General features: G+C 46.1%; 1 protein-coding gene across 3 annotated transcripts in view; it reads left to right on the forward strand.

Moving 5' to 3' along the window:
* The first annotated feature begins 5,472 nt into the window (after positions 1-5,472).
* TRIM36 (tripartite motif containing 36) overlaps positions 5,473-18,323 on the forward strand; it is a 31,662-nt gene continuing 18,811 nt past the window's right edge. For 2 of the 3 annotated variants that reach the window (XM_074812788.1, XM_074812791.1), the window contains exons 1-2: positions 5,473-5,535; positions 14,460-14,694. In XM_074812788.1, coding sequence (XP_074668889.1) covers positions 5,473-5,535; positions 14,460-14,694 — 298 coding nt within the window. Of the gene's footprint in view, positions 5,536-13,254; positions 13,417-14,459; positions 14,695-18,323 lie in introns of those variants that run through there. The other variant, XM_074812789.1, reaches the window with a different exon arrangement.

The raw sequence follows: 18,323 nt of genomic DNA on the forward strand, positions 1-18,323 counted from the left end.
TTGGTTTTGCCAATATCTATTAGAACAAAGTATATAAACATAAATAAAACCCTCTTCCAGTATGTGGTGACAGTAAGTAAAAATTTGATCACCAGGAAGGCTACAGACATAGAGGACCCAAAAATCAAATTCTCCCACAGAAAGTGAAGATGTGAATTGGTAGCTGCATCGCAGAGAGAGATCTGGGGATCCCAGGGCATCACAGGCTAAATCTAAATCCCAAGTGGGATTTATTAATGCAGTTGTTAGGGAGAAGGTTCAGGAGTTTCTCCTGCTTGAGGTGGTCTTAGTGGGACCTCAGCTGAATGTAGAAGAGACACAGAAGCAGACGGTTCCCTGACCACTCACCAAGAGACTCCAGATAGTTTGCTCCTTTTTCTTCCCCAGAAGAGCACAGGTGGGAATGGGAAGAAAAAAAAAAAACAACAAACCAACCCTGTGATGCCTAGAAGAACTAGAGGGGATGGGATTTATTGCAGGGAGAGGTTTAAGTCTGCATGTGAGCTTTGAAATACGGTTTGATCTTATTTGTCCTGTTTGTAAAACCTTTCCAGTCATCAGAAGGTCTCATCTCTTTCATGGCAATTTTTTTTCTGCTCATGACAGTTCCCATCTACATCACTCCCTGTGGAAGGAAGCAGTTTATATAAAATTCATAAACTATTTACATGAATTCTCTTTAGTATTGCTCAAGCTGGATGCAGGCCTCTGAACACTGTTAAGAGAATAAAAGCAGGTCACAATCCTTACCAGAGGCATGCACACTTGGATACGCATTTAAGTGGTGGGTTTTTTCATTATTTCAAATGTTTGTTCAAATGTACAATTTAACACTGAAGTAGTTCATACTGACTACTGACAGTTTTCCACCACCTTTAACATCTTCTTTCTTGCATCTCCATTGCTCTGGCATTGCAATTGTCAGTGACATCAGAGTCCTCTGAGATGGAAGTATATCTAACACAGATCCATTTCCCCCACGCATACTATAAAATGGAAGCACTCCTTCTCTCCTCTGTACTGAATTATTTGTGTTAGCCCTTCCCATATCGCCGCCTGCAGCTGGTTTCCAACACTCTTTAAGTAGATTTCCTCCAGTAATGGTGGCCAACAAGTTCAAGCGTGATGTACAGGTGCACAGTGGGAGAAGACCCCCCTCAGGACGCTAGGGTGTGTGCTTGAGTGGATTCCTGTAAAATGGAGATGGGAAAATACCTCATCATCCTAGGTGAGTGGAAAGAAAAGAGCATCTGATCAGGCTTTGCTGCTCAGATTTAGTTCAGAAGTAGAAACTAAGACGGAGAAGATCAACCAGAAAATCCAGAGCTGTCACTGCTGTCCTGGGAGAATCAAGATAATTCACAGTTCAGGAAACACAAATTTCCTTTATATTTTAATTTCTATACCAATGTGCCAAGACAGATCCCTGTGTTGCGTGACATTTCAGCATTGCAATACAGGGTCAGTTTTTCTGCTGGTATAAAATGATATAAATTAATTTGCATTAGTTGATAATCTGGCCCAGGATCCTTGCATTTTTGGAGACCTGCTACAAGTTTAAGTGATAGAAAGCAAATAAAAACCTTCTACTGATTCATTTTAAGATAATATGACATGCTCTGAGATTGATAATTTCATGACAACTGAAGGTTTGAGTTAATTTTCAGATATCCTGGTTCCACAGAAAGGAACCAACCTGACAGATGAAATAAAAGGAGCAAAAGTGTGAAAAGCAATTGCATATCTATGTGGAAGTTTATGTGGAACTGGTGAGGAGCTCCCAGCTATTTCTGACATACAGCCTACCTCAGTAAAGGTTGTGTAAAACACAGCAACCGGTTACCAAGAGGGGTGAAAGTCCCTGGGCCACCAGCTGCAACATGAAGCTTCTCCATCTGTCTCCAGCCTTCCAAGTGCACATTCCCCTGTCAGCCTGCAAGACAAAGGCCAGCACAAACTGTCTTTCATCTGAGGAGAGGTAAATGAGAACCCTCAAAATGGCTACAGGAATTGATATCTGCTGCAGAGAATAGTCCCAAATTACTTGCTAGTCTCGATCTATGGAGACAGCTTGTGTTAATGATACTGAACCATCCACAAGGCTCTGCCTGGGCTTGCAGGACTCTGCAGAAGTACACTCTCCTGCACGGTTGCTGGCAGAGAGCGCTGTCATACAGGGGCCAGATTCATCCCAGCAAGAGCTGCTTGGGAGGGTGCCATTGCCGAAGCGGTGAAATCAATGCAAAAGTGGTTTGTGGCACCCACCTGCTTGCCTCTCACTGGCAGCCGCCTGAACCTGGAGTGCTAACAGAGATAGCGCTGAAACAAAACCATTCCAAGAAAAGAGCATGAAAGAACCATCAGCTTCTTCCGTCTCCTTCTGTATCCTTCTTGCCCTGACTAACTTCATGACTTGAGCTACATTCACATCTCTTTACATTTGTGGAGCACTCTAATGAGAACCACAGCACTCCCCTGATATGGAGGGCAGCATGTGACTGGGGTGTTGATCAATTTATGGAAGCAGGACCTGAGAAGGTGAAGGGAGGGAAACCAGGACTCATCTTTTCTGTCCCAAGTACTTGAATTTCAGTCCAGGCTGGCATTAACCAACAGCATATAGCAGAAAGAAAGAAAAACAAACAAACAAAACCCAAACAACCCCAAAACAAACAAACAAAACAAACAACAACAACAAAACAAACAAACAAACAAAAAAAAAAATCTAATCACACTGGTGCAGCAAAAAAGTCATGAGACAGAAGCTAGAAATTCAGTGCACATTGTTCAAAATACTGGTGTGATTCATGGCCAAAAATGCAAGACAAAAGCATTGATTCAGAGCAGGCACATGGTGCATGTACCTGTGGAGACCCTTGTCTCACAGGCTTTGGGCGATGGTTGTTTGGGGTCATTTAACATGAACATTACAAAGCTGCAAAGGCATTCAGGTGCAGACATGCCTCCAGCTCCAGGGTTCCAGTGGAGTAAACCGCTGCATGTTGTTTTCTTGCACTGCGCAGAAAGGGTTGTAAATTCCTTGGCTTTTCTCACAGCCTGTCATTACTGAGTAGTAAGGTCAAAGGTATGTTTGCTGCTTGGTGCAGGTTATCATTTGGAGATTCACCCCGATATCGTGGTACAACCTTCCCTGATACAGAAGAGCCATGGTTGCTGAGGCCACCACCAGCATGGTGTCCTGCAGATGACTACCGGACTTGAGCAGCTTGGGAAAAGTGAGTCACTCCTTCAGGAAATCCCTCGTCCCAGCCTTGGCCAGCCCTGCTTTCTCGCAGTGCTCAACACTGATCCAAAGAAATTACAGCAGAGAAAATTTCCTATGTGAGTGCCATTTGGTGAGCTGGAATTAGATCAGAGAAGTAAAATATCTCACATTGACTTAATTATGTATCGAGGACCTCTCAGCTGCATGAGTGGTAACAGCTGACTGCCCCCTGCGCCGATGCCCATCGTTATTCCTGGGCTGTTTGCACAAAAGCAATATGTGGAATGCTGAAAGCCTGTCTATACCCCAATAACAAGCTATTTGATTAATGAGTCATCTGATATATATAATTGTACAGTATCTAGTAACAGAAAAGTCTGGTAGCTATTCATGAGTCCTGTTTTCTGAGAAAGAAAGAGTATATTGTTTCAGTGAGTACCCTGTAGAGAGAATCTGGGATAACATTACTACCGTATCAGTACACTTAGGAAATACAGCCTCCAAAAGGATACATTATACTGTTATAAAACACCTTTTGGTATGTTTTCACCACACAGGGGTGATATGCTCCATGGGCTACCTGATAGCTACAATGTAAGGGTGGCTTGTCCCCTTCCACCTCTCAGTTTGGGAGAGAGCTGGTGAGAGAGCAGCAGAGGAGAAAGAAATGAGCCAGCTGCTGGCTGAAGCGACCTGTGGTACCTCCACCAGAAGCAAGCTATTGCAGTGGTGTGGAGGCAGGCATGGAGCAGGGTGCAATGTCTGCAACCTCTCAAACATCATTCCCCAGTCATCCCATGGGGCCCCCTTGCCCACCGTGTCCTGGTGGAGTTTCTCTCCTGGTAGCTGGCCCTCTTGTCTGGTGTGAACATTTCAGCAGGCCGTGAGGGTTGTCTTCCTCAAGAAGTGCAGGGTACTTCAATTGCTGGGATGGGTTTTTTTGCCACAGTTGTATACAGAATCACAGAATCATCTAGGTTGGAAAGGACCTTGAAGATCATCCAGTCCAACCATTAACCTAACACTGACAGTTCCCAGCTACACCATATCCCTCAGCGCTGTCGACCCTACTCTTAAACACCTCCAGGGATGGGGACTCCACCACTGCCCTGGGCAGCCCATTCCAACACCTAACAACCAGTTCTGGAAAGAAATGCTTCCTAATATCCAGTCTAAACCTTCCCGGGCACAACTTGAGGCCATTACCTCTTGTCCTATCACTTATTACTTGGTTCGAGAGACTCATCCCCAGCTCTCTGCAACCTCCTTTCAGGGAGTTGTAGAGGGCGATGAGGTCTCCCCTCAGCCTCCTCTTCTCCAGACTAAACAACCCCAGTTCCCTCAGCCGCTCCTCGTACGACCTGTGCTCCAGACCCTTCACCAGCTTCGTTGCCCTTCTCTGGACACGCTCGAGTCATTCAATGTCCTTTTTGTAGTGAGGGGCCCAAAACTGAACACAGTCATCGAGGTACGGCCTCACCAGTGCCGAGTACAGGGGTAAGATCAATCATGTTGTATCCATCCTGAGTGGCAGCATCAGTCCTGGGATGCAGAAAAATAGATGACAGTAAGTTTTCTTCCAGTTTGAGTTGCCCCATAGATGTACCACCAGCCAAGTGCAAACACACCAGACATCATACATGCAATTATGTACATTACGTTAGTATGAGCTCTTCACTGCAGATGTGTTTAGACACAATTTTTCATCTGAACAAAAGCTTGGAATTTAAGAAAACCAGATAGAGCCTGGGGACACACGCATTATGCCGTACCTCAGCGTGCATCTCACTTCAAGCTGTGCTTTGAAGTCTCTTTGAAAAGAGGCATGCCCACCTTGGGTGCTGCCCTGGGCAGACCTGGCTGCAGCATCAGCCCCAGGCCATGGGCTCAGCAGAGGACGAGAGTGATCTATACAGTAACGCTCGGGTTTGGCTGAACCACGAGTAGGTACAACCTTGCCAGCTTGACCACAGCTTTTGCGGCCGTAGAGACGGTGTTTCTGGACACCTCGACGTGCCCTGACAGTCTGCCCGTGCTGCTGCTGGCTGAGAGGTTTTCACGGGCGTCCTCGGTCCCGTGAGCATCCTCCACGGGGCGGGGAACGGAGGCGAGGAGAGCACCTCTCGCACCACGGCGGGTCCCCAGCGCAGAGCACCGGGGCAGGCCGGGGCTGCACGGCGCAGGGCGGAGGAAGCGGCGGGGCGGTCCCGCCCGTGGCACGGCTACCCCGCGTGGAGCGTGGGGCCATGGCGGTGGCCGCGGACGGCAGCCGCTTCGGCTACATCTTGGACCTACTGAAGCGGGAAAAGGTAGGGGCGGCGCGGCCGTGAACCCGCCCGTGCGGGGACAGCGGGACTGCCGGCGGGGGTCCCCGGCAGCGGCGTGCCCGTGGGGCCGCGGTCAGCATCCCCGGGACACCCGCGCGGCTCCGGGGAGGTGGCAGCGCCGGGAGCGGCGGGCCGCGAGGGATGCGCCCGGAGGGGAGAGTCTGTTCCCACCTTAATGTTTTTGGTTGGTTGGTTGATTGGGGGTGGCGGGGGGGAACTTGACTCGTCTTTAGAGCTGATGTACTTTGGAGGCTCGCCTAACACCGCACGCTTCCGAGGCTGTCGGAAAAAGGTTAAGAAATAAAAAGGCGAAGTGGCGCTCAGCCCGGCACAGTTAGGCATCTGGCATTTTTGCAGCCTTGTGCTGTGCGTGTCACAGTTTGTCCTTCTGCTAATCAGTGGATGTGGTGCGCTAACGCGGGCTGCGCCCATGCCAGCCTGTTACTGGGGGCTTTTTCTGTTACCCATAGCTGGATGGGCTGTGGGCAATGCTGGAGTGAAAAGTGTTGCCCCCAAGAAATGATTCAGAGCGTAAATATTTTGAGGGAAACTAGCACGAGTTTTGTAGAGGAAGGAGGGGGAAATCCAACTTATTTTATTTGTGAGCTGCTGGTAATATATAAAAAATGGGGAACACTTCTGCCTTTCCCCCAAAGATTCTGGGTTTAAAAAAAAAAAAAAAAAAAAAAAAAAAAAAAAGAAGGAAGTAGTCACAGTATTTTTGAACTTAAAAATAAGTGTGGTGAACAATGGTGTTATTGGAAAGATTGTCTGCCCCAAACGCATCTTGAAGACCTTCCAGCTCATCTCCAGAGACTGCCTTCACACCCCATTTTTTGTGCCCACCCTTCGTCCCCCTGCCTCTCACTCACTCCCTCTTCTAAAAGTTGTGGATGAACCTTTAGAGTGGGTGAGAGAGAAGTTTTCTGGGTGATTTTCTTCTTCTCCTTGCCCAGGGGTAACCATGCCTGGGGCTCCAAAGGAAAATTCAGATGGCCAAGTCTTATTCCTTTCCATTTTATGCAATACACAAAACCATAAAGCGTTTCAGGCAAGAAACTCCTTTTGCCTGTGATTTGCCTGTAAGGGGGTGCTACGTCTGCCCCTTCCCTCACAGTTAAACAGTCTGTGCTGGTAGCTTGAATCTGATGCCCTCTGCAAGAACATATGGTTCCGCAGACAGTCGAGTTAGCACAGTAGTATGAAATATGCATGTTTATTATAAACAGAGCTGTTGTTTATACATAGAGCATCACATTGCCAAGTCCCATCCTTGATGTTCCTGAAGAAAAGAGGAGCTGTAGCACTTGTGTGACCTTCACAGACTTTCCATAGTGGGAGTCACTGCTTGAGGCTCTCCAAGGGCCAGGTCTCAGACCTCTGGCTCTCCATGTTTTCCTTTTGCATTTCTTTACCTCCGTACCAGGGTTTAAGATTACAGCCCCTTTGTAATTTATTGATGTTATCCAGCAGCTTGGAGGTATTCTGCTGGGATAATTAAGCTGCTTTCTCAAGTGACGTACATCATGCCAGCAAAAGGACTCTTCTGCATGGTAAATTGTATGTGCTTAGGGGCAGGGTATGACTGCTTAGAGGTCCCAGCACTCCAGTTTTCCCTTTCCTGTTCTTTCACATAAGTAAAGCTTTTGCAACAAAGCCTGAGAGCATTAACGTTCTCTGAGTTAACTGCATCAGGCTTTCACTGAACAAAGAACTATTAGAGAAATAGGACGTAATAACAATACTTTACACTTGCACACTCACCTCTCGCTGCGTAGGGTCCCAACAGGTATGATACATCAGCTTATGGACCCTGGGCACGTGACCTCTTTTGGCACTCATGCTGTTTTTACACTTAGCTTTGCAGCCTCTGTCAGGCCTCTCAAACAGGGCAAATCATTATATATTGCTTTTCCCTGGGGAAATGTCACTTCAAAAACCTGTTATCTCTCTTAATGATCTGTACTAATTATTCCCGTGACTCTGTTTCACACACACACAACTTGCTCGTTGTACCTGGAACAGAAAGATGCATGTAACACTTTTAGCCCCAATAAGACAGTTCTTGTGTAATCCATATATCCACAACATCTGTTTAGGCTCACTGCAGTACTGTGTGAGATATTCTGGGCCTCCAAGGCACCTGTCACAAACGTCACAGCAGCATCTGAGCACTCCAAAATACCCCTGTGAGACAGATTAACAATTAACTACATTCTGTAGCAGAGACACTGAAGCAGAAGGAGATTGTGTGGCCTTCTTTCAGAACTCTGAAATCTCAGTTCAAATCACAGCAAGGACAGACCCTCAACTGTCTGAGAGAGACAAAATATTCCAGAAATGGTTTCAAGCTTCTTTTTTTCCTCTCTCTGCTGTCTGTTAAGTTTCCTTTTGCAGTAGTCAAACACATGAACACCCCTACAGTTATTCTCCCTCACTCCATTCAAAATTGTTTTACTTGCATAGATGTGTTTTCTTCATTGGAACGTATCTGCTGCTCTTAAGTATTAACTTCAAAGAATTTTTAGATGCTGTAAAGAAATACTTCTGCCTGATGGGGTAACTGATACTATACTTCCCATCCATTTTGTAGAACCATTTTTGGGCATTTTCCTGTAAGTGGAATAAAATCAACAAACCGATATAAACCGCTGTGAATTTCAGAGAGACGATGGCAACACTGACACTGCCCTTGTGCACTCACTATTGATTTCATTGAAATAAGGATCTTGGCATGCTCCACTTTTTAATCAAACTCCTAGCCCTGTCTGGTTTTCCCCTCACTTGTTTGTTTTGTTTTACCATCTATTCCTACCCTCTGCATAGTTTGCAGAAACTGACAGTTTGTGATTCATAAGGAAGAGCTTTAAAAACATTTCTCCAGAAAAAGCATTTAGAGAAATAGATACTACTAAAAACAAGCCCTAAAACCACTATGGTATAAACATGAGAAAATCATATAAATAATTTTAAGAGCATTTCAAATTCTGCATGCTCTCCACCTGGACGCTGCAGGTGACACTGATTTCCGTGCCTCCCTTCTGTCTGGTTTCATATAGTGACTGATGTACAATTTTCTCATGGCAGCATTTCAGCTTTTCTCCAGGTGTGAGTAAGGGGTAGAGCTACACAGGAGTACAAAAACCGAATCACATAAGGAACTGGAGAGAGGAAATACAGCAAAGTTTACTAGTGACTGTGGGGGCTGATGGGTTGCTCTTGGGCTGCCCGACTTAGCTGAACTGGAGATTTGCTCCTCATCTTTCAGAAGATAGGGCTTTGCATATTTCTTACTTATGTGTAGGAAAGTGCTTGTTTGGGGTTTGGGTTCCTATGAGGAGAGTAGTCCTTTACTTTAACAGCAATTTTCTTCCATTTACAGAGTATCCAGAAGTGTGCCAGATTATGTCTATATTGTGAGAGGTATTTGCATAAAAATGTGACTTGGGTTAAAAGAGCATGTAAAGATATCTTGGAGTTCAATTTCAGGTAACAGCTTAAGTTAGATACTGCAGCGGAGCCTGAGTCTAGCAGCTAAGAGTCAGAGTCCAATCTGCCTGTCTTGACAGCTTTTAATCTGAGTTAGCTGGGTTAGTCAACCTGTGTGACAAAGGTGTGTCTCCACAGTTTAGACGTGTCCTTGTGGCTCCAGCAGTGGGTTCTCTGAAGTGCCTACAAGAGCACGGGATGTGACATGGCAAGGGCGAGCTGCCAGCCTTGCCCCCAGTGACAGGGGTAGCTACAATCCAAAGTGAAGAAGAGAAGGCAGCAGGACAGAATAGCAATTCCCCATGTGCTACATGTGTATAGTTCATATTTTTTGTGCCATATCTTTATGGTGTCAGAAACTGACTCTGTGGCTGGACTTCCTGTAAATTTATGTCTTTTTGAAATGTAAACCTCCCATATTCTAAATCCTTTTAAAAATAACCATTACATTTCCCTTCTGCTAAACTGTAATAATTTGCTTACAGGTATGATTCCTGTTTCAGAGCTGGAGGGTATTTTGATTTGAATGTCATGTATTTTTGGGAAGCTTTTTCATTATAATTCTTTCATTTGCTTGGCAAGTGATTACAATGCGTGGAGGGAAACAGCAGAATCCTCTGTGTAGACTGTTGTCTCTAGCTGCCCTTTGGATGCCTTGCAACTGCTGCTTTCCAGGTGTCCTGGACGTGAAGTGTCCTGTACAAGTGGTAGTAAGTAAAAAAGTTACTGATCCAATGTAGCACACCTTGAGATGTGCTAGCTACAAACCTTACACAAAACTGATTGCAATCCCAATATTCTGGCAGTTCAATGAGCAGAGTCTTTATTGGCTCAGTGCTTTGTGCACAGCAGTGGCTCACGTGACCTTCCAAACTTGTCTGGTCCAGCTGTTCAGGTTATGGGATGTTAGGAAACCATCCAAGCTTGAGGGTTATAGGCTTGTAGCACATCTCTGCAGAGAACATAAACAACAAGAATCATAGTATTAGGGATTGATATTTTTGTTTTATGACAAGAGGTCCTCAGATCATTGTTATTCTAATTTTGAAACACCCAAGGTCTATAGCCCCTTGGTGGCTTTTCAAGGTGACACAGCTGAAGGGTAACCATCAAAAAGACAAAGATGAGCCTGTATTCCTGAGTCAAAACAGGCAAACTTCTCTCAGACCGCATAAATTCCTGCCTTATTGCTGAACAAACAATATATCTTTCAGCCTGCATGACTGAGAAAATCCTGGGAAAACAGTCACCTTCAAAGATTTCACTTTTCAGGGCTAAGTAGAGAAGCAAATCGCACCACTGGCAATTTACACAGAGCAGGATCTGGGCTAAAACCCCACTGGATCCATCCTGGCAGAAAACATTTCCACTCCACAGGGAGAAAAGTGTCTCCTTGGTAGCTTGGCCTCCATGTTCCATTATCTAAGGAACAAATCTCAGTCTTCATCCTGCCTATCTCCACTGTGGATGCATTGCCTCTGCCCTGATGCAAGCCTTGTGCAAGGCAGGTAGACACGGTTCAGTTAGAAGAATGTAGACCAGTGGGAAACTGGCTCAGGCTTGAGCCATGGTTGCAAGAGCACCATGAAAAATAATGTTTTGGAAAGCTTTGGTCTGAGGACCTGACTACTGAAGGCAGGGGAAGTGTTGCCAGAACCTCCCGAGCGCTTTGGCACAGGGCTGTGTTACTTCATGCAGTAGAACCCCAACCGCACTATATAAAAAGTGTAGGAGTTTTATGGCTTGTTGAAAACCAGTGCCACGTCCTTCTTTGAATTGCACTGATAGTTAATGCAAATGAGTGCTTGGGAGACTGCTGCGTACCAGTGATTAAATTAACAAGCGCATTTAACCTGAGGTAGAAGGGAAAATAGGATGACAACCCCCACCCACTCCAGTTTCTGTCTTGTGCTGCTGTCTTGGGAATGCAAGGCGTGCCAGCAATGTCTGGTCAGATCCTGCCTGCTGAGCGGGCAGGAGCAAATTATGAAGGTTGTATTGAACTATCTTGACACTTCCCAGGTATTATTTCATGTAAAAGGAGTCCCTCATTAGCAGAACAGCTGTCCAATCAGCACATGCGTGTGGCTGGAAACAAAGCAGAAGGGTAGGTTTGACTTCTGTGGCCACACTGGTTTTACTAATCTCTTCTGCAGAGGCTAATGACAGGAGTCTCTTCTGACAGTGGTTTGCACTCTTACCTTTTTAATGTACCAGTGATTCCTAACTGTTGTTTTTTTCTCCCAGTACATTAGAGCTAAGGCGAATTTTGGCACTACAAATGCAGTAGTCCTAGGCTGGGGCAGGATCAAAAAGCTAGTAAAAAGGTGTGAGTGCAGAAGGGGCACTTTTGCCCTTTGGAAGCCTTTGAGGACCTTTTCATTCATGTATCATCTTAATGTAGTGGAGGAGAAGGGGGGTAATTAAAATCCTGCTCTGAAGTACCCTGAAGCCAGAGCGAACAGGCACACAAACAAGCTAATACCTTAATGATCTATTAAGGGATTCAACAAAGAGTCACTCACAAGTCCTGGCAGTAACTGTGGCACTGTGGTCCATCTATGGGCTATGGGAGGACAGAAGGAAAATGGTCTAGGTCTGTCCACGCTAGCAACACCCACCTCTGCTGGCACCTACACCTCAGGCATGAAGTGAACAACAGTTTGCCTTGCTGTGCCACCAAAGACAAAATTTCTTCATACTGTTTCGAAGGCGGCAGCAGAGCCTAAGGGGCTTTGTTCTGGTCTGTGACTGATAGATTATTTGGTCCCAAATGAACCACATCCAGTGTCAGTGATGAGCAGTGTGCTAATGTAGGCAAGGGCATATTAAGAGCTACATCCTCTAAAGTCTGCCTGTAACATCAGAAAATTTAGGGATAGTAGGGGTGGTGAAGAGCTAATACAGTTATTCAGATGCTTGCAAATCATTACGCAAAACATAGTTGGAAGGCTGACAACTCATGTCCCTATCAACCCGTTCTCCCGTCCTGCTCAGTTTAGTGACATGTTTCAGTTTGAATGCACATACTGTGCATTACTGGCATTATTGGAATAATTTCAAACACAGTACTGTGTATTTTTATGAGGGTGGTTTCTAGAGTTAATGTGAAATAACATCTTTACATGTGTTCTCTAGAAAGTTCTTCTTTGTATTACTGGACATGCAAAAACATTACCTCTGTCTTCATGATTTCTGAGTGTAATTTTCCATTCAGATTTCATGTCCAGACCACTGAAGCCCAGGTGTAAATAATGACCAAAACCCAAGTAAGACATTTCAAGCATGTTTGTTTTATTGACTCATATGAAGAGTAATTCTGAGGGGAAAAATGAACTTCTTGTCCTGATGTTAGTCTTTTAAATAGGCAAGTAGGTCAAATTTAGGGTTTGTCAAACTGACAGCATTTCATCAGTCACGTAGTCCTGACTCCATCTGTTTTAATTAACTAAACCTCCTTCTGTTGTGTAATGGAAGGACACTGTATGCTTTCACTCTGAGTTTCCTAACTAGTGGTTTTTCTCCCTTAGCCTAATGCTTGGCCTCCATGCACTGCGTCTGCAATGGTTGCATCTGCACCCTTGCCAAAACCTGAAGAAGCTGGAGATTCAGTAGTTTTGTTTGTGCTGGCTGGTGGTGAAAAGGGTATTTGCTCCACCTTTTCCAATGGAAACGTACTGTAAGGGGAGGGTAGGAGGTGCAGGCGAGCATAACCACTTCCCCACCTCTTTTTCGTCCTAGCTGACACGAGGGCCGCCTGGTGCGCGCCTACTACACCCGTAAGATGCCCCGGTCCAGGTCTCTTTCCTGTGCCCAGCGTACCGTGATGTTATTCTCCCCGGGGGCAGAGACACTGCTGTGTAGCATCTGTTAGCACGGGAGGTCATCAGCGGCAGGGTTTTGAGTGGGAAAGTACTAAATACTGCCCGCCGCTGGGATGGGCGACATTTCCAGTGCCGCTTGGCGACAATTAAAAAAAGGAGAAGCCAAGCCCACTTCCCCTCGGGACCGCCGAGGCGCGGCCGGGCGGTTGGGGGCGGCCCCGGGGGCGGGGCTGGACGGCTCCGGCAGACCCTGCCCGGTGCGGCGCCGCCCCCTGGCGCCCCCTGGCGGCCCCGCTGCCGGTGCGGGCGTGGCCGCCCTTGCGCCGCGCCGAGCCGCCGGTGCCCGCTGCCGTGCCCGCTCGCCATTGTGCGCTGGGCGCCGCCGTGGGCCCCGCCCGGCGGAGGGCGCATCCCCTGCCTCCAGCTCCCCGCCCCTCGGCGGGCCGCCTCCCGCCCGGCCTGACGGCGCTCCGCCGGGCTGGCAGCGGCTGCCGCGGAGCCGGCGGGTGGAGGAGGCGCGGGGATGGAGGGCGATCGGCTGGAGAGCCCGGTGAGCGCGGGTGGGGCGGGCCGGGCCGGGGCACGCGGCCGCTGGGTCGGGGTTTGTCGTCCCCTCCAGTGTTGCACCTTGTGCTGCGGGGGGGGGGACGCGGTGGGCGAGGGGGTGTCCATCCCCCGTCCGTCCGTCCGTCCGTACCCCCGGTGTACGGCGGCAGCCTCGCCCCTGCCCGGCCGGGAGTGGCACCGGCAGCAGCCCCGCGGTGCTGGGGCGGCGGGCAGGGCTCGTACGGGGACCTTCAGAGGGGGCTCGGTGCGCGCGGGGGAAACGCTCCCGGCGGCACGTAAATGAAATCGGTCCGATTTGGCGGCGGGCAGGACGGCGGCGGTGCCGGAGGGACGAGCGGGCGCTGGGCAGCCGCGGTCTGCGCCCGCCACTTGATGCTGCGCTGGGGCCGGGCTCGGCGTTCGCTCTCCGGCGGATCCTGCCGCCTCGGAGCGCGGTGCCAGATGGCTGCGGGGTCACTGAATGACTGAGGAGCTGCATTGATCCACGGGCTGCTCTTTGTGCGGCAAATAAATAAATAAATAATGTTCATGACTCGAACTATTAGCCTAATGAAGTCAAGGCCGTTTCAGTCCTTAAATGTGAATTACATGGCAGGAAAGCCTGTTGTTTAACCAGTCCGACACTTTGTTTCTTTTTTCTTCCCCCCCCCCCCCGCAAAGCGAGCGGGCAAGCCGAGTTAAACGTATGGATTACTATTGTTAAGAAGTATGGTTGGCTGAGGGGAATTAAGACTATTCCCCTCCTGTCCTTTCCTCCCCTGCAATGCAGACACGACCTAAAGGTGAACTGAGTTTGCCTAGTGGCAGTGTTCGCTTTGGTTGAAATGAACATTGTCAGTGCTTTCATAAATATTAATTAAGATTTGTTTGCAGTGTTAACCAGAGGAGTGCTCCAAACCAGCTAAAACTGTGTGCAACGATTATTCTAGAGAGCTGGGTTTTGGTGATATACAGGCATGCAGCTGTGCCATAAGTCTTGCTGGTTTTCTGCACTTACACTTGTTTCTCCCTCTTTTTGTCATGAAGGTTACCATTAAGGGTATCGAAAGAGAGCTCATCTGCCCAGCATGCAAGGAGTTATTTACCCATCCACTGATCCTTCCTTGCCAGCACAATGTCTGTCACAAATGTGTGAAAGAAATACTCTTTGCATTTGAAGACTGTTTTGCTGATGGAGGCTCTGAATCTTCTAATCAGAGTAGCCCTCGAATTAAAATCTCTTCTTCTAGCATGGACAGAATTGACAGGGTTAGTAGATCAGGTATGTATCAGAATTTTTGCACGTTTTCCTAATTTTATGTATTAGACTGGCTTGAGCTGAATGGTGTCTGCATTGGTGGAATGTCTGCCCAGTACTCCTGACATGGTTAAAGAGATGACTTAGGGATAGCGCAAGTCTTGTTTATTCTGTGGCAGGAACAATGGGAATATTTTAAGGACAATGCACTTTATTTCATATATAATAGATTTGTCTTTGTGGCACCCTGTAAATCTTTGTAACCATTTCAGTTACATTGAGATGCAGTAGCATCATGTTCAGTAGTGTCAAGCTGTAGATTTCAGCAATTTCATTACCCATCAGTAGTACTGTTGAGGCAGTTCTCTCAGGTTTCGGCCAGCCTAATTCAGTAGTTCTGACTTCCTTCTGAGCCTCTGCAGGCTTTGCAAATAGTAGTTTTGTCCTACCCGTTTCACTGTGCTTACAATAAATCATTTTCCATAGATGATGATCATTGCACGGTTGCAGAATTGGAGGACAGATGACTGTAAGACTGCACTAACAGCCTCTTTCAGTGCGATTTGCTCGAAGCTTTAAGGAGCACTTAGCTGTAGGATTCCGCATGCTCTTTGTGATACCACCCTAGAAAGATTCTTACAGCTGTCTGTGTAATTCATAGATGAGTTCATCCGCTTTTACACAGATGCACCAAAAGTACTTTGTGCATGCTGTATTGCTTGAAAGAAACTTCATCTTGGCTTTTAGGCTTCCTTCTGACATAATTATCCACTTTAAAAAATCACACTCCGTGGTGCCCTGGAAGAGTCACCCACAAGACAAACCCTAAAGCTGTATGTTGCATTTCATATGTTACTAACGTTTATCCTCCCCAGTTTTCAAAGTTCAGATGTTTTATTTCACCTGCTTCTTTTAAACAACGTCTGAGTTGTTAGTACTGTTTCAAATCAGTTTGATAAGCGAATGCTGTATTTGTTGTAGTGGCTGGTTGAGGCTTGTATGATTTGAGGGAATCCCCAGACCAAATGACTAGTTATCCTCATTACAGTCCTGTTTTCTGGACATGGGGTGCACAGCCCTGCAGTCACTGTTTAGCTCTACATACACTTCAGCCTCTTTCTAAGCCCTCTCTAACTGCAGTGTCACATTGTTTGGATGAGGAGAGCCCACTGGTGACTGCCTTCTCCCAAATCCAAGCCTATTCCCTTTTTTCCTCAGTAAACATAATGTTCTGGCATGGCATTTTATGTATGGACCAATGTGGTCCCTGGTTTCTGCTGCAGTTGTCCGCATCATGTTTTACAGGGTGGACATCAGAGCACCAGGTTGGGTGCCTGTGGAATGGTGGACGCACCATGGGTGACCTGAGCTCCCTGTAAAAACTGTGGCTTGCAAAGTATGGATGTATCAGGCTGTGCGTGGGAAGCAGCACCCCCACGCTGCCTTCAGTGGCGTAAGGGAGGAGGTAATCCCTTATCTCCCATCAAAAACTACCCTCCAGCTTGCTCTCTGTTGGGCAGTAGAAACAGCGATCTAGCATGGCATGGCCCACGTGTGCTGCAGTGGCACAGTCCACCCTGTGCTTGGAGGTGGCAAAGCTCCCTTGGGAACCTGACATTTAATTACTATTAGACTTGCAGTGCTCATTTCGCAGTGCTGCCATAGTTGTCGGCTGCTTTTCTTGCAAGGTTTAGCATTACTGCTTCATTATGCCCCTTAACGACAGGACAAGAAAGACCTGTTCTTGGTACTCCTGCCCTCTCCCCCCCCTGCTACCCCTCACCCCGAGATATATATGCACAAAAGTTGTTGCAGAGGTTGTAATCTTTAAATCCGCAGTAGTCTGCCACCATCCCAGCAAACTGATGGGAAGTTATGTGTGTTATCTTTTCATCTGACCTGCTAGTAGAAGGAGATGAATGCTCTTCTAAAGACTGCATACCTGTTTGATGAGTAGCAGGAGAGGGTTGAGACTTGGAAATAATGGGCTTCCTCCACCTTCCGACAAAGAGCATTGGGCAGATGCACATCACAGGCAAATTACCATCTCAGACAGTTTAAATTTGCAAAATGAAAAGCATATGGAAATGGGAGCTTTAGAGAATACATTCGGACATTTGGGTTATACTGTCTGTGCTTCTAATGTTAGAAGCATTATAGTTCCATTGCTGTGTGAGGTGTGAAATTTGCTTTCAGATGTTTGATGCCAGTAATGTTCAACCAGCTTACAACTTACATTTGTACAATTCTCCCCTTGCATCTCAAGTACCCATACCGTGTATTGCCTTGCTTAATTCGTTTTGTGATCATTAGGGGAATTTTTAATAAAACAGCTCTGTAAGAGAGAAAACATGAGAAAACATCCGAAGTGGGACTTCACATGTGTAACAAAAAGTGGTAGAATTTCTGGTAGGCTTATGCAGGGCATGTCACTGTCAAGTCATTATTGTTATATTTGCAAATGTATACGACACCTTCTTCCTGCTGTAGGCTTTTTATTTTTCTTTTTTTTCACTTAAGGAATCCCTGCTATCTGCATGAGGAGTGTCATCTATTTAAAATGATTTTGGCATTTAAATTCTTGAGATGCCAGAAGGAACTGGTTCACACTTTGTATTTGTTGTAGACACACAACTTGCATTTACAAATACAATTTATCTTAATGTAAAAAGGCTGGAACTGGCAGAACTCTTTATTTTTCAGTTGAAATGGTGTGCATGTGCTTCTTAAAATCTAATGTGTTGGTTTAAAAAAAACCCACTCTTATGTTGTATATAAAATAATCTTTGATTTAAAAAATATGTTGCATATAAAATGAAAATAAAGGATATCTCTTATTGCTAATCCATTTTCTGTAACGTTAAGTGTAATTACAATGTTGGTGTAATTAGAGTAAAGCACATAATGTGGTTATGTTGGCACTTGTGCAGCACTGATGGATGATGCAGAAACTGAATGGAGTATCTCTCCCTGCGCTCCCCTCATCTCTTCTTTCTCCCTTTTTCTGTTCTTAAATACTTCAGTTGTTTCATGTGCTAGGAAATTAAACATTCTTGCCTTTCAGCCCTGCAGTATTTTAACAAGCACAGGAGAGAAGATAGTTGATGGTTTTCATTTGAACCATTGTAAACCAATGGTATATCTAATTTTTTTGTTTCTAAACAGCTTTCTGTTCATTGTTCGCAGCCTCACAGAGGAGGTCTTTTGGGTGGAGAGGTAGAAATGCTTCACTTCTTGTGTATTGGCTAGAGATAGTCTAGCATTTAGATCTCAAGTTAAATATTGTTGGTTAGAATATAGCTTTTTGTCAGTGGTCAAGTCCACAAAATTACTTTTGCAGTGAGCAAAGGTACAGCAAAGGACTTCTATAAGGAAAGCTTTTCATTCTGTTTAGCACTGACTTAAAGGTCAACTGGACTGGAATTCAGTTAAGGGTTGGATTATATATTTTTTCTTGTGTGTATGCATGACTGAACATACACTGATGTGTGCAAAAATGCACGTTCTCTCTCCCTTTAAAACATAATCCCAACAGTCACCCCCCCATCCCATGCTTTTTAATTTTCAAGAGCTTATATGTTCAAGTTTCAGTAAAACCAGGGTCTTACTGGTAGTAAAATGTAATTGTTAGGTTGATCTTTGTAACACTGAGA

Source organism: Strix aluco, chromosome Z (assembly GCF_031877795.1).
Source record: "Strix aluco isolate bStrAlu1 chromosome Z, bStrAlu1.hap1, whole genome shotgun sequence".
Classification (NCBI taxonomy): Eukaryota; Metazoa; Chordata; class Aves; order Strigiformes; family Strigidae; genus Strix; species Strix aluco.